Source organism: Gopherus evgoodei, chromosome 24, assembly GCF_007399415.2.
Source record: "Gopherus evgoodei ecotype Sinaloan lineage chromosome 24, rGopEvg1_v1.p, whole genome shotgun sequence".
Classification (NCBI taxonomy): Eukaryota; Metazoa; Chordata; order Testudines; family Testudinidae; genus Gopherus; species Gopherus evgoodei.
In genome coordinates this window covers 3482908-3499276 of record NC_044345.1, presented here as the reverse complement: position 1 = coordinate 3499276, position 16369 = coordinate 3482908, and the positions used below count along the sequence as shown (strand labels likewise).

Sequence of the window (16369 nt, the reverse complement as noted above, 5' to 3'; positions counted from 1 at the left end):
CATGGGAGCCAGGCAACATTTTTCCTTCTCAAGGTTTTTTCCGACAGAAACCAGGTTTTTAGTCAAAGCAGAGATTTCCGCGGGCGACGGGGGGCAACGTTTTGGGCTAAATTGGGTGGGGTTTTGCTGAAAATTTAAAATTGTTTGGCTGAAATTTTCCAGTTGCCAAACACTGAACAATCTGTTTGTTTGGGGTTTTTTTCCACTTAAATCTTTGGAAGAAAAACTTGGCAACGAAAATGAAAACGTCGTAGAGTCCTTCGGGGTTTATCCCCCCAGGATTCCAAACCTGTGCACATCAGCTCCGATCGCCGCCGCGATAGACGCCGAGAGGTTCAAAGCGAAGGAAGACCTGGGAGCAGGTACTAGATGGGCCGTCCCGGAGAGAGTGTGTCTGATCACACACTGGGACCCAGGTCGCGTTGTGGAGCAGAACAGAGGCTGGGGTTGTTTGGGGTGTGAATGAAGCGTGTCTCAGGCTACCGGTATGGTGCACTGGGACCATGCTAGGAAGACAGAGGGCTCTGCACACCTGGGGCACCTACCTCCCTGGGGAGTTGTGGGTGGAGGGGTTATTTGTGAGTGAATGAGGATGAGTCACTGGCAGATCCTGGTGGCTGGTTTTCTGGTGGCTCAGCCAGCACCTCATTGGAAATCAACTTCCTCAGCCCTGAGTCAGGGGGAGTGGCGGGGTGCGGAGAGCTGGCTGGTTGAGGGATCTTCTGGTCAGCTAGCTGGAATGGCAGGGTCCCCTGGGACAGTGCAATCAGGGCTGGAGAAGAGCTGACATCCCCCCACCCCTTGCCCATCTGCCAGCTTTAAAGCCAGACAAGCAGGGGATGCTGGGGGGGTGGAGGCCTTGTAAGTCGGGGGGATAATGCAGACCTTCACCTCCCCCACCGGGATCCAGACTGCCAGCGCCCTTGGCCTTAGGCTAGCCCTCAAGCTCCAGCTCTGGTTTCACACCAAGGCAGCTCTCTGCAGAGGAGGCCTCCTGGTCCTCCTCCCCCTCCTCTGGCTGGGAGAGGTCCGGTGGGAACCCCAGCCTCCCTCCCGCCATCGCGCTCCCGGGGCCCCGTGTGGCACCCAGTGGGAGCCCGGGGAACGCTCTCCCCTGCAGCCTAATGGGTGGGAAGTCGACACCCATCAGGAGGGTTTCTGATCTGGGGAGTCCCAACGGGCTGTGGGGCTGGGCCCTCTCCTCCAGGGGCAGCACCGACCGGCCGCGCTGGAAGACGTGGCTGGGGAAGCATGACCAGTCGGGGGAGCTGGGCTGGGGGTACTGGGGAGGGGGGCAGAGCTGACGGCTGGAGGGGGGGCTGAGGTCGGAGTGCGAGAACGTCGATGGGAAGGCGGCCAGGCGGGAGGACTTGTGCTGCACTCCCCCACAGCAGCAGGGAGAGGGGAGCAAGCTGAACTCTGGGGACAGGAACAGAGACAGGGAGCAAAGTGAGACCGGCCCAAAGCTGACGCCAGCCAGCTGCCCCGCACCGCGCATCCCCAGGCAGCCCCCACGTCACGGAGATGGAACCCAATAGTCCTGAGTCCCACACCCAGTGCCCGAGCCTCTAGGCCCCACAACTCCCTGGAAAATGAGACCTCAATGGCTGGGCCTTCTGTGTGTGTGCTGGTGGGGGTGGAGGGGCTGGGGAGGGTGACAATCAGTCCACTGAGCACTGGGTCGGGAACCAGGACACCTGGATTCTTCCCAGGCTCTGCCACTGCCCTGCCAGGTGACCTTGGGCAAGTCATGCCACTGGTGTGTGCCTCGGTTTCCCCTCCTACCCTTGTTTATTCAGACTGCGAGCTCTTTGGGGCAAGCACTGTTTCCCCCTGTCTGCAGCATCCAGAACAATGAGGGCCGGATCTGGCCACTAGGTGCTGTTATAATACAGATCAAGCTGGAGCTCAGCCTCCTGCCTACTCATCACAGCCCTACTGCCCCTTCCTGGGGGCTCTGGGGCGGCAACACCCCTGGTTCAGAGTGGCCCTGTGTCCTGTGCTCCGCCAGGGGCCCTGGATGGGCAGGGGGCCTGGGCCGGGCAGATCCAGACTGTTGTGTCTCTGCAAAGCCCCGCAGGGGTCACTGAACCTGGGTCCCACCTTCGTCCCAGGCGGGGTCTGCAGTCCAGGCTGTTGGGGATTAACCCTTTGAAAACCAGGCAGGTGACACCTGCAAGGCGGCTGTGGCTGCCCAAAGATTTCCAGAGACAGGCAGGGAGGGGGTTGAGCGGTGGGGGAGGGGCTTTTTGAGGCTTTTGCCCTTTCTGAGTCCCTCCCTGTTGGCTCCTCTCTGACCCTGCTCTGTGCTGCTGTCCCCCCCGACCCCCACGGCACTTACGGGGCCCACTGGCAGTCGCTTTCTTGTTCCCTGTGCTCGCCATGTCCAGCGGGTCCCTGAGGCCTCCGTGGAAGGCCAGCTGGTCGGTCAGAGCCTGGCGGGTGAAGATCATGTTCTGCAGGAGCTGGAGGGGGAATGAGCTTTGCAGTGGGGACTCCCATATTCAGGGTCCTAACAATTAGCCTGGGGTCCCTGGGGCAGCCTGGGACTGACGCCCACCTGCCCCCACCCATGGGGCAGTCTGTGACCCTATCCCAGCACCGTGCATGGGGCAGTTCGTGACCCCATCCCAGCCCCGTGCACGGGGCAGTCTGTGACCCCATCCCAGCCCCGGGCCCTGTAGTTACCTCGCTCTGCATGCCGGCGGAGAGCACGGACGGGCGGTACAGGCTGGTGGCCCCCATCAGCAGGGGCGGGGAAGGGTAGCGCACGTCCCACATTGGGTAATTGACGAAGATGAGTTTGCTGAAGTTAAACTTGTAGGTGAACCTCTTGCCCTTGGTCTTGTGCAGGATGCGCTTGTTGTAATAATACCTGGGGGCGGGGGGAGAGGAAAGAGCCTGACACGTTAGAACAGTGGGGGACGGACGTGTCACTAAACAGACAAGCGCCATGAAGCCGAGAGACAATCCAGGAATCTTTTCCATTTGTTTAAAAAAAATAATTAAACTCTCCTCCTCCGCCCTGAGCAGCAGCAAGCACTGGGACATTAACGCCTGATCCCGCCCGCTAGGAGAGACAGCAGAAATTTCCAACGGACTTGGCCATGTCTGTCTGCCTCACCTCTGGGCTGCTCTCCGCTGGGTGGAGGCTGGGCAACAGAGAGAAGAGAAGAGAAGAGAAGAGAAGAGAAGAGAAGAGAAGAGAAGAGAAGAGAAGAGAAGAGAAGAGAAGAGAAGAGAAGAGGGACTATCTTCTCCTAGAAAAATAAAAGCTAAAGGCCCCTTCTCTCGTGGTCTCTGTATCCTGACTCGCTCTTTTCCATCATCCCCTTTCTTTTCCTGCTCCAAAGGGTCAGCGATGGATCTGGGTGTCCCTCTTAGTCCATCCATGGTACAGCCAGACTGAAATACGTTTCCCCTCCTCCTCTAAATCCATCTCCAGATTTCGCAGTTCACCTCTCATCCATGTGCTAGGCCTGGGGCCTGAACTCCCCTAAAAGCGGGGGAACTCAGATCCCGGCCTAGATCAGGTCCATGGCTAGCGGGCACCAGTTTGCCCTGATTCCTGGCGGTGGGAAGAGGCAGGACTGGGCAGCGAGGACTATAATGAGGCTGCTGGACACAGACAGACCCTGTGGTTCCCTCTAGCTCGGGGACTGCGCTACCTAGTGTCCCTGGCTCCTGGCATGGATGAAAGCAGTGCTGGAAAGCGCTGCTCCCTGCCTCTCCACCAAACACCCAGTCCCTCCTTTGATCCATAAGCTCCCCAGTCTCTGCCCTGGGTTGAGACGGGTTCCCCTGCTCCCCGCCCCACGCGGCCCCTTCTCCGCACCTGAGGGCCCGGCTCAGCTTGTCGTAGTTCATTTGTGGTTTGCTTTTTCTCCTGCCCCACAGACGCGCCACCTCGTCAGGATCCTTGATCACAAACTCCCCATACTCGCCCTGCTGCCAGGCGATGACATGGCGGAACTCCTCCTTCTGCAGCAGCTCCAGGATGAAGTGCCAGAGCTGGATCTGACGGGAGCCGGGGCTGGATTCTGCCTTGTAGGCCCAGTCTGGGAAAGCCAGCCCTGCAGAGCAAGTGAGAGCATAGTCAGAGCCCAGCTATGGCTGCCCTCCGCCTCCCCACAACTCCCAGGGGACTTCCTGTCTTCCACTGTTACACGGCATTGCTGCATGGCTGTTAAACAGCTGCCATGCTCCACCCCAGAGGTGGCTGCATTTCAGTGCTGGGCGAGTGAGCCCTGTGCAGTGTAGGGTTGCCAGGAAGCCGGTTGAAAAGGGACCCTGGCAGCTCCCGGCACTGCCGACTGTGCCGTTAAAAGTCTGCTCGGTGGTGCAGCGGGAAGTCCAGGGCCTCTGTGGCTCCCAGAAGCGGCCGCCAGGTCCCTGTGGCCCCTAGGCATATGGGCAGTCAGGGAGGCTCTGCGCAACGCCCCCACCCTGAGGCCAGCTCCGCAGCGCCCATTGGCCAGGAACCGCAACCAATGGGAGTTGCGGGGTGGCACCTGTGGGTGCGAGGGCAGCACATGGAGCCTCCCTGGCCACCCATGTGCTAGGGGCCACAGGGACCTGGTGGCCACTTCCTGAGAGCCACGGTAAGTGCCACCAGACCCCGCACCCCAAAATCCATCTCGCATCCCAAACCTCTGCCCCACCCCAGAGCCTGCACCCCCAGCTGGAGCCCACATCCCCCCCGCCCCACCTCAGCACCCTGTCCCAGCCCAGTGAAAGTGAGTGAGGGCGGGGGAGAGCGAGTGAAGGAGGGATGGGGGATGGAGTGAGAATGGGGGTCTCAGAGAAGGGGCGGGGCGGGGGTGTTCAGGTTTTGTGCAATTAGAAAGTTGCCAACCCCAGTGCAGCATTGCTGTGAGGATGTCAAACAGCTGCTGAGAGCCACCCCAGAGGTGGCTGCATTTCAGTGCTGGGTGAGTGATCCCTGTGCAGCATTGCTGTGAGGATGATAAATAGCTGCCTCGTTCCATCCCAGAGGCAGCTGCATTTCGGTGCTGGGAGAGTGCTCCCTATGCAGCATTGTTCTGTGGCTGTTAAACCGCTGCCACGTTTCACCCCAGAGGTGGCTGCATCTCAGTGCTGGGGGAATGATCCCCACATATATCGTCTGTAAAGGGCTCTGGGAGTAAAGTTGCTGCATAAAGGTACCCAGACTGTGGTACCTTCAGGGGGATGCAGGTGCTCAGCACCTCTCAGAACTGGGCCCCTCGCTCCGTGCAGCATTGCAAGGGCTTGGCCCGGCCCACAGGAGGAAAGGAGGACATGCTTTCCTCTCTCCCCTTGAAGTTCCACGTGGCATGGTCTGTATTCTCACCTGAGATCCAGCAGGAGCTGGGGACCCCCTCGGACACGCAGCCACAGTACATCTTACAGACCTGGGGACGCACAAAATCAAAGCCACCATGGCAGTGAAAAGGAATATGGGCTCAGACCTCAGGGCAGTGACACTGTCAACGATTCATGTCACTATTGGGCCTCTGGAGCACAGTACAGTCCAATTCCTTTGGAGGCAGTGCTCACCAGTGGTTAGAGCAGGGGCGCTGGGAGTCAGGACTCCTGGGTTCCATTCCCAGCTCTGCCACGGACTTGCTGCTTGGCCTTAAGCCAGTCACTTCGCAGCCTTATGTCTCGGCTTCCCCCCCTTTGCAAGGGGGATTATTACCTAACTCACAGGTGTATTTGACATCAGAGCTAAGAGGAAAGGGGTCACCCCACTCATTCACATGCAGCCACAGTCTGGCTCCCTCAGGGATCTCTCCTCTGCTTTCTTGCAGAACACGTACTGTCGGGTGGCACACGACATTTGCATAAATCAAGGAAATAAACACTGGCTGCGTGCGCTGAGGTTGCTGGGAACCCTTGGCCAAAGGCCCTTGGGAGTGTCAAGAAATCTGTCACCACGCCTTGGGCTGGGGTGTTCTCTCCAGCTGCCCCTCCTAAACCCAGAGCTATGGCAAGCAAGCCCTGCCCCACGGAGGATGTGGAGAGAGTCACTCCGAGACACGACATCCTTGTTCTGCTCAGAGAGAGAGTGTGTGTGATCCTTGTTCTGCTAAGTGTGTGTGTGTGTGTATGTGTGACTGTGAGTGAGAGTGTGTGTTCGTCCCTGCCAGAGGAGACAATCCCCGATGGGGGCACGGGCCCTGCTCTGAATTATTGGTATTTAACATGTACGCTGCAAATAGCATTTAGACAGCAACCAAGTCCGGGCCAGGGTCTAGCAACCACCCCTCCACAGCTCCCACTACTGGGCCATATGGATACGCTCTATTACAGACGCCCTCCTACTCACACAATCATTCCGTTCCGGAAAGCCTTGCATAACTCGCATTTTGCATAAGTCGGAAACGTATACATGTACGTTACGCAAAAATTTCTGCAACTCGAAAATCCTATTTCTGGCTTATGGAACTTTTTCGAATTTACGTAAATTGAGTCTTGCGTAACTTGACGAGCAGCTGTATTATTTATTTGTCCTGGGAGGCCATAACCGTAGACTGGGGCCTGACAAACCTTCACCAGCAACAACCCCAAAACAGTCCTTGCCCTGAGGATTTTGCAGTCTGAAGAATAAAAAAGTATTTAACAATCTAATAAATAACATTATAAAAATCAGGATAATAATCGAAGGACCAGAGCAGGGTACAATATATAACCCGATCATCTACATCATTCCCGCCAGTGAAGACCCAACGATCATTAAGGATGCTCTCCAGTATACTGTTCAGAGGTGCGGTGTTTCTTTAGACTTAACGGGCCTGATTCTTGTCCACACTAAAGCTCCTTTATTCGGTTCTGGCCAGGCCAAGGGGGCTGTAGCCCATGAAAGCTTATGCTCAAATAAATTGGTTAGTCTCTAAGGTGCCACAAGGACTCCTGTTTTTTTTATTGTTATAGCTGTAATTTACTCTCGCTTTAAGGCCCCTTTACGTTGCCAGAGCAGCGGGCAAACGAGAATGAGGCCCAGATTACTGCTACCACCAACAATACACAGAGCTCTCCGTGGAACTGGGCAATGCTCAGTCAGGATTGGCCCCCCGGGACCTGATTCTTTCTTATGCTCAGCGAGGCCCCTTTCCACTGGCGCTGTGGTCCTCCAGCAGCAGCTGTATAAAGGGGCCAGAGTGTAACGAGGATAAGGGCCCATAGCGCATGGCCTCTCCAAAGTACTTTCCAAATACGAACTGATTCACTGGTTCATCAGGGCTGTGATCAAGGAGATCAGGCCGGCTTCTACTCAGAGCTTGGCGTCCGGATGTGATGTGACGTGAAGAACCGGCGAAATATATTTATGGAAGTAGAAAAGGCAGGAGCTAGTGCATGAAACTGAACAAGGAACGCAGGAGAGGGACCAATATAACCCGCGGGTCACAACAGATGTGAGAAGGAGAAACCCGAGGAGTTGGTCAAGGCTCGAGGCTGAGGGAAACGAGGGCAGAGAGATTGCCGATGGGGATGTGTGGTAAGGGAGAGAGAGAGAGGTAGCAAGAGAGAGAGAGAGAGAGAGTTTTGGAGAGGGGGCTGGAAGGAACAATCCTGCACTGACCCTCATCTGGACACACTTGACTGGACATAGCAGGCTTTGCCCATAGCTTCTGTACCTCAGACAAAGAGCTGTGTAATCACCGCAGCCAGACGCCACCTCTGCTTCTTCCACCGGGTAGCCGTGAGAGGGTGGATTTCCTCCCCTGGATTGCTCCTTCTGCTGATTTCCCTGTGAGGCACGTAGAGAGGTTGGATATGGAGCCAGCCAAAGTCCCTTCTGCACCCTAGAGACCCAACCTAGACCCACAAGCTATAGGGGATGTTGTCCCCTTCTGCCTTTGTGCTTCACATCTCCTTGACCAACATCCAGAAAATCATATCTATTGTCTACATCTCTAGAAGACCTTTCCCCTGCTCTCTTGTCTCCAGGAGACTTCTCCACTTCATTGTCTACATGTTCTTCAGTGGGTCTGGACCTCTTACTCCTGTCTTCTCCAGGGCATCACTGCAAACTGTGAGTGGGGATGCACTGATTTGTTACTTGGGCCCGATATTTCTGAAGCAGAAGGGAGAATTATATAACAAATGCCTGGCTGGAAAATTAAACCAAAGGACTTTCACTTTTCCCCAAGATCTGGGTCTCCAATTTGGGCAAATTTCTCAGTCACTCTGTTGTGATTTAAAGAGAAACTCCCCCTTCCCCCTTCCATTATGGTTGTTACTTAAGGAAAATGCAATATTTTTGTATTGAAAAAACTCCTTTGTTGGTTATGATTTATAACCATTTTTTGAGCATCTGAACATAGTTCAGGATTTCAAACATCATAGGGTGACAAGCAAAAACACCCCCTTCACCTGAAATTCCCTAGGTAAACTGCTGGCTAAGAAAGAAAGAAAGAAAGAAAGAAATTGACTAAAAGAGTTGAAAATGCTCCTTCGAAAATCATAGCCTTGAAAACTAAAAATCTTGGGAGCTCTCAGATTTGGTCTTCACCTACCTTGCTGCTGAGATGTGGATCTCTGGGGATTTTTTTCAGCTAGAAACTATTGCACGCAGTTAGAAATGAATGAGCGAGAGAGAGACTGAGAGTTTTAGGAAGATTCATCTTTATATATAAAGGAGGGGTAAGGGTTAATTTTAAATCTTCTTACCCTACTCCCAGGGAAGAGAGGGAGCGAGAGCTCCTACTCCTGAGGTTGGAAGGATTTGGGATTTTCCTGCTGGGTTTTCCATCGGCCCATAGAAAAACTACAGTTAGTCCTCTGCACCCTGCTTTTTAATAACCTCTTTCCACAAAACCCATTGCCACTAGAAGAAAAGAATCCATAGGATGAAATGCATTTAATGTTAGTTCTCTTTTTTAAACTATGTTGGGTTTTTTTCCTTCCTGAACTTACCCTTATTTTCCAGAAAAGTCTAAACTGGCTAATTTGAGACTAAAAACAAAACAAAAACCCAAACAAACCGAACCCCCAAACACTGCAAATTCTTTGGGAATGTTACTGAAATGGGCAATGGGCCATTTTAGGGGGATAAAACAGTGTTAAAGCAAAGAATAGAGAGAAAAGTAACTTTAAAGGAAAAATAGGATGAAAAGGCAACAGGAAACCAAAGGGCATCAAAATCTGGAGAGAAGAAAAATATTTTGCATTGGCAGGATCCTCGGGAGAAAAAACCAGGGTGGAAAACAATTAGCCGCACGTTTTGCGCTTGGATTGCACAGAGCAAATGACTGCTCAGGAGCAGACTGGCAGAGACTTGGGCCCAATAACTGTTCAGTAAAGGGCCTTTCTACTATCAGGGAGAGTCCTTCCACTGACTTCAATAGGCATCTATTCCGAACACACACACACACACACACACACACACACGCGCGCGCGCGCGCGCGCCCAATCCTGCAAACACTCCACTTTGGTCAGTCGTTCCACCACAGTTTTCATTTAATGCAGTTTATTAGAAAAACAAATGCACAAAAACAAGGGATTTCTTCCATTGTGGGAGGACTTGGGGGAAAGACATTGCTCACATTCATAGATCCTGGTGTCGGAACGGTCCCTAGGCAGGTGACGGAATCTGCATTTGGCAGATTCGAAACAGGCAGCTGGTTTTGCATGCAATGCGGAAACAATATCAAAGCAACTGGTGACAAGTCCAGGCATCGCTGAAATCAACCGGCGATTTCCTACTGATTTCAGCAGGCTTTGGATCAGGCCCACGGTGCAGAAAAATCATGTTCTCTTTATATCCAGATCCAAAATGTAACTGAGGAGAAGGCGATTGCTACTAAACTCCCCTCTGTTAACTGGAAACAGCCAGTGTGATTTACTATTCGCTCACATTAAAAATAACAACAGAAAATCATTACAATGGGGCGGGGGAAGGGGAGTACATTTCCCTGGCCCAAGTCCTCCACTTCCTACCGCCATCAGTTCAAGGTGAAATTTACCAATTCCATCGTTCCCCTTATTCCAGATCCTGCCTTTAGTTTGGGCCAGATACTCACCTAGAATCCCCAGCTCTGCGTTTGCATTTTCCTTTTATTATATTTTCTGGACATTAGAGCCAAATAACCACAATAAGACAATTCTCTCTGCTTGGGGTAAAGCAGAAATGCAAACAGGCCACTGAGGATAACAGATGGGAAGGGGAAGACGCGACTAAAGACACCTCCATGTTATCTGATTGGCGTTTAAGTTTATGAATAATGATTTTATTGTTTCTTTCCCAGCTTTCTTTCCTTTTCCCTATAATTTGCTCCTTTATTTTTTCTCGTCTTTATTGTTTTTCTTTCTTCCTTTGTTTCTTTATCTTGTTTTCGTTATTTTGGGCTGGGGGTAGGGCTGTTTGTTGTCCGGATTTTACGTCTATTTGAAAAGTAAAAGCCTGTTTAACAAATGCATAGAAATGAAAACCCAGTTGCTCTGTTTTCAAAAGGGACCTCACGTTATACTTCCCTTTCCTTCCAGCAAAGGTCTCCCTAGCAATATGCGGCAGTGCTTTGCTTTCCACAAGTCGCGGCTTTTAAAAGTTGGAGAATTCAATTGCAGGTCCTGATCCTCAAAAAGCTTAAGTACGTGGAACAGGAGTACTTGTGGCACCTTAGAGACTAACACACAAGTGACTTTGCTCATGGAAATAATCTCACTGGGCCTGGTTCCGTGCGACACTGCTCTGCTAGTGCAAAAGGGTGGGGGAAAGGGACCTTAGCGTCACTCAGAACCGGGCACACAGAGGAAGAGAGAGACCGGGGGGAGGGGACCCACATGGCAGGAGTTATGGAGAGGGAGATCAGAGTCAGGAACGCCTGTGGGGGGCGGCTGGCCAGTGCTCTAGAGGGGCAGGGAGTTGATAAATGTTGCATCATAGAGAGTTATTCCCCCAGTCCCCTGCCCACACTACCCCCAGCAGGATGCAGCATAACTGCTCCCCTGGGTTATTCCGACCACAGTCAGGCCCCCATCCCACAGGCTCGTGACTTTAAGTGTCTGAAGCACCTTGGCTAGAATTACACCAGGGTGACAAAGCAGAACGTGGCTCGGCGTGTGTGGGGAAAGCCCCCCAAACTGGCACTGGGTAAGCAGCATAGATCAGTTCCTAGCACTCCACATACTGCCTAGTGGTTAGAGTGGAGTGGGGGAATGAGGGGCCAGGACTCCCAGGTTCTAGCCCCAGGTCTGGGAGGGGAGTGGGGTCTAGTGGTTAGAGCAGTGACATCTGGGAGGCAGAACTCCTGAGTTCTGCTCCTGACTCTGCCACAGCCTGGCTTGTTGAGCCAGTCACCTCACCTCTCTGTGCTGACAGACAGCGCTTAGTGTTTTCCAGATGCACCCCCTAGCTTGGTTTCCAGGGGCTCTGTCCCAGCTCGCCCTGCCCAGCCCAGGGCAGGAGTGGAGGATGAAACCCTGGGGAAGAAGATGCCCATGAGGGGAGATGGAAGAGACAGGGTGTGGCTGGGAAAGCGTTTCATGCTTGTTAGCGCAAAACAAACCGGCCTGTCTCTTTGGGGTGAGACTTGGCTGGGTTCTTCCCCAAATCCCCCTCCAATCTCCTTAGCTGGCCCCACGCAGCCATCCCAGGGCGTTTCAGCCTCCCCCTGCTTAGCAGAGAGCTGGGAGGGGGGAAGAGGGTCAAGGGCCTGTTTGTTTAAAAGCGTCTAATGCTATTAAAACAAGCCGATTAGGGGACATCGGAACAGCCCGGAGCCTGGGAGGGGGGAGCAGGGGTTGGGCAGACTGCTCCCTTCCCAGGAGGGAGCCATGAACGCAGGGGCCAGATTGCAATTGAGCCTAGCCCTGGGGAAAGGGGCTGGCTTGACAGCTCTGTCCTCAGAAGAGACATTCCGGGGAGGAGCAGCAACAGGGGACCCATACACCCCTCCCCACCTCTCCATTTAATGGAGTCGTTTTCTGCTACTGGCCAGAGCATGGGGCTGAGAGTCAGGACACCTGGCTTCCAGTCTCAGCTCATCAGCGAGTGTGTCTAGTGGGCAGAGCAAGGGACGTGGGGTCGAATCCTAGCTTTGGCAGTACCAGATGCTACCGGTTCTCAGGTATTAGGTGCTGAGGGCCTGATTCTCATTTGTACTCTGCCCTCGGCAGCAAAAAGGGGCCCCAGTGTAACGGACACTAGGCGATCCGTACTGACGCACGCAGTACAATTGCAATTTGACAGACTCCCTGCTCCGCGCCTGTTTCCCTACCTGCAACATGGGCCTGATGAAAACAACACCTAGCGCTTTTCATCTGTAGAGCTCAAAGCACTTTCCAAAGGCGGTCAGTATCACTATCCCCATGTTGCAGGTGGGGAAACTGAGGCACAGAGCAGGGAATTGACTTGCTCGGGTGCATCCAGCAGGCCAATGGCAGAGTGAGGAACAGAGCCCAGCTCTGCTGAGTCTCACCTCCCTGGTTCAAACCCCCTAGATAACACTCCCTGAAAAGCTGGGTATGGAACCCAGGGGTCTTGACACCCAGTCTCCACTGCTCTAACCACTAGCCTCCACTCCCTTTTAACGTGTGCCCCTTAGATCCTTCCCTGTTTCTGTCTCCTCACCTTGCTCCCGCTCTGCCTGCCTCGTTTGTCTCTTTGGGGGAGTGACACTTTAACCCCCTTTTTGGCTTCTCGCTGCCTTTCATTGGGGCACACTCAGAACCAATGGCTGGATCCTCAGCTCATGTTCATCAGTCCACACCAGCAAAGGATCTGCCCCCCCCAACTGCAGGCCTGATTCTGAGCTCACTCCGGTGTCAGGCTGGAGCATCTCCACTGAAGTCCGTGGTGGAGTCACGGGAGGAGAATCAGGCTCTGGGCTTCACTCAGCCCTCTCTCCCCCCTCTCCCCCTAAGTCTTTCCTCCTACCCCAGGTGCTGACTCTCCTCATTCGCTGGTCTGGGTCTCTCGGGGAAGTGGTATTTAAAAGGCTTTTGTTACACGGTCAAACAGAAATCTTAAACGAGGAGGGGGTGGTGGAATTCAATAGGATGAAGGTCACTCAAGGTGAAAGCCCTGGAAACTGGCAGGCCAGACAAGGGAAGGCTCAGCGCATCCCATCTGGGATGGGGTCTGGGCCACGGGAGCCAGGAGCAGATCCTGGGGGCAAAGCTTTGGACCAGAACCAGCCCCCAAGGCAAGTGGACATATAGTGGAGGAGACACATTGGATACAGCAAAGAAGAGCAAGGGGGGGCGGTCACTGCCCTCCCCGGGCTGTAATGCTCCCCACACACAACCCAACCCCATGCAAAGCTGGTCCGGATTTCGGGTTTCTTGTACGATTCGCGTCAGCTCTGGAAAGAACCTGGGGCTGACTGAGGAGTGCTGCTGTTTTACGTTCCGTGTAAACCCAGGGGAGGCTTGGCCCTTTCAACTGAGAGGCCCACTTTGATTGTGAGGTGCAGATCCAGAGGCGTGAACCCCACTTGCAAGAGAGGCAAAAGAAACGATTACGCGGCTCCTGCTGCTGACCGCGGGGCCCCAGTGAGGTAGGTGCTGGACCTGCACATCAGAAGAGACACTTCCCATATTGTTTGCCACCCTGCTTTGTGCTGGTATCACGGACAGCACCAGGAGCAGGGCAACAGAGGATCGGGCCCTTGTGAATTCTCTCTCATTGGCTCCGATTAGGATTCACACTAAGAAGGGGACTTGGATTTGGGATGGAATATTAGCTGCCTTTATCCTCCAAGCCCCGACCTAATCCTAGAAGCTCTTTGGGGTTTTCCGTCTCTGGGTAAATCCCCCTCAGCACCGACCGACAATCCTGGCTGGTATCAGAGGGAATAATCCGGTCAGCAGCACAGCCCATCTGAGGCGATCCCACTCCCTTCCCGTGCCACTTTCCCCACCGGCAGCCCCTTCCCAGGCCTCCAGCTATGGGAAGCAAAGCTCAGGCATGAAGGGCGTCTGGTCATTCCAGTTTTTGAATCATGATGCTTAGCAATTATTGCAACCCAGGATGGTCCCAATGCATCCCTCCCCACCCACATGCTCGTAGAGGGATGGCAGCCAAAAGCACCTGGGACTGCATTTGTTATGGCCCTGGAGATACGAAGGCAGTAAATAAACTGCTCTAAGCTCAGGCAGGTCAGGAGGACATTGTACCCCGGCTAATATATCTGCCTGCTAATGTGAGACAGAACGAGCCCAAACTGGGTCAGATCCATAGGTGTAAGTATGACTTCTATATCTGGGGGGGGGGTTAAGGATCTGGCCCATGGACCCCAGTCCTCCTCTGTTCCTTGGAACATTGGGGGTTCATCTCAATAAGATCAGGGCCCATCTCCACCCCCCAGCTCTACACAGGATGGGTTGTGAGAGAGGTCTGCAGCGGGCACTGGGGCAGAAGGGGGAGATGCCTCTTGGTACAGCTGCCGGGTGCTACCGTCCCACAACCATGCTGGTTCCCCTGCTCTGTGGATGTTGCTAAATCCTCTCCGGCTAGAGAGCCGTTTCGCCCCATGGCTCGTCAAGACACTTCTAATCTGAAGCGTATGTTAGTATTGCCTGTAGGACGCACCGCCCGGAAGGTAATTTCACAATCTTTCCCTAGGGACCCCTCTGACCCCCTCACCTCTAGGATGGGCCATGCCCTCTTCTTTCTCAAATGATACAAGTCCTGCACTGTGCTGCTCCCATCAGAACAAGCCACACTTCGAAGTTAGTTCACCAAGCAGGGCTGTCGCCTTGGTCTCTGGTTACATGAAAATGGTTTTAAATGGGGGAAACAAATGAACACAGGCAGGCCTGGGGCCTGGAGGAGATCACAAGCCCAGTGTTGGTGGGAACCCTGTGGTTACAATATCGACAGCCCATGGACCCCTGTGCACCCAAGGAGCGGGTTTCATTGCTGGCGGAGTTAAAGTTCTGTCCATCTCTGGGACCACCATCAAAAGTGGAAACTCTCGGGCGAGAATGAAAGCTGCGATGGGAAGCAATGGCCCGCATGCATCCCACAGCACAGAGCCACCTGCTCCCAGGGGAACTTCTGCTGGGCTATGTGGAAGGATAGGAGAGGGTCGGAGTGGCGGCAGATATCAGAGGACAACAAGGATTTAAGAACTGAGTGATCGGAAATCCAAAGTAACGACAAAGATCTGGAGATACCCACAAGGGAGAAAATCCTATTTATTAAAGACAACGCCCGCCCCCCCCAAATGGGTTGCTGATCTCTTACCTTTCCAAGCAACCTGGATCCCTCTTGGTCTCTCTCTCTTCTGCTCCCTCTGTCTGTCGCACACAACTTGTGCATTTCATCACATGCTGCGTTAGGGTTACTTAAAATGAAAACCCAGCACTCCACGCTCCCAGGAGGGCGCCCGTGGTTGCAAAGACAATAGCGTTAACCCTCGCAGGTCTCCAGCTGCTGACCGCGGTGCGCTCTGTGGGATGGCAGCCCCAGGTCTCCTCGTCTCCTCGCGTGGGCTCCCTGGTTGGGAGAGGAAGCTGGGTGAACGTGGCTCCTTTCTCCCCACCCCTTACCCCATTCCCAGGCAGAAATTCCATGGCCATTGTCTGCAGAGCTGAGAGCAGAGCATCCGCAGCCAGGGCTGGGAGCTCTTCTCAGCAGCGACCCCTGCTGGGAGCGATGGGTGGCGGAGACACCAGGCTATGGTCTCCCCTGCCATAGGCAATGAGCTGAGTGAATGCCAGTGCTGCTAAGAGGTGGCAGATTCTGGGAAGGGAACAAAAGTCCCAGCAAGAAAAGGGGGACGAGTTCCCTCACTCTTCGGAGGGGGCTGGGAGTGGATCGCACTTAGCTACTGAAAAACACCTTGCTAGAGACCTTGCCTGGAGCTTTCCAAGGCCCAGCCAGGGGTGGGAAAGCCCAGCAAGATGGAATATGGAAGCTGAGTGCTCCAAAAAGGCACGACACCCAGTTACCTGCGTGCTGTGGAGCCGCTAGACGAGGGTGCCAATATCCAGAGGTCTCTGCGGAGATCAGGGCCCATTGTGCCGGGCATGATGCTGAATATGGTGGACAGGCCCCACAGCGAAGAGCTCACAGTCTAAAACAGCCAAGACAAACAAGCAGCGGGAGGGGAAGCAGAAAGCAACTCAAGCAGAGGCAGGCATGGGACCAGATCTCTGGGCAACTCATCTTGCACCAGGATTACGTGGCTGGAGGGCTGGCAGTTGAGACAGGATGCACTGCAGGCACCTGGGGGCACATCTCACCCGCTGACGCTGGTTCCACGCGTTCTCTAGCGGGAGTGTTCAGAGACACCTTATTGTTCCACTGCTTTGCCCCTCGCCCCCAGCTCCGACGTGGAGAGGATGACATTCCGGGGCAGGGGAGCAGAGACTGGTATTGGCCATTGGGCAAGCAGGAAGGGGGGCTGCAGCGACCTTTGGCCACTGCAACACAGGA

General features: G+C 54.1%; 1 protein-coding gene across 1 annotated transcript; it reads right to left on the bottom strand.

Annotated features, from left to right (window-relative positions):
- Nucleotides 1-934: 934 nt before the first annotated feature.
- Nucleotides 935-15334, bottom strand: LOC115639614 (ETS translocation variant 3-like protein). The gene is made up of 6 exons (XM_030542598.1): nt 15176-15334; nt 5333-5393; nt 3836-4073; nt 2689-2875; nt 2342-2465; nt 935-1419 (listed from the first exon to the last, which is right to left on the bottom strand). The coding sequence occupies exons 1-6, from the start codon at nt 15248-15250 to the stop codon at nt 935-937; spliced, it is 1170 nt and encodes a 389-aa protein (XP_030398458.1). The 5' UTR covers nt 15251-15334.
- Nucleotides 15335-16369: the final 1035 nt, after the last annotated feature.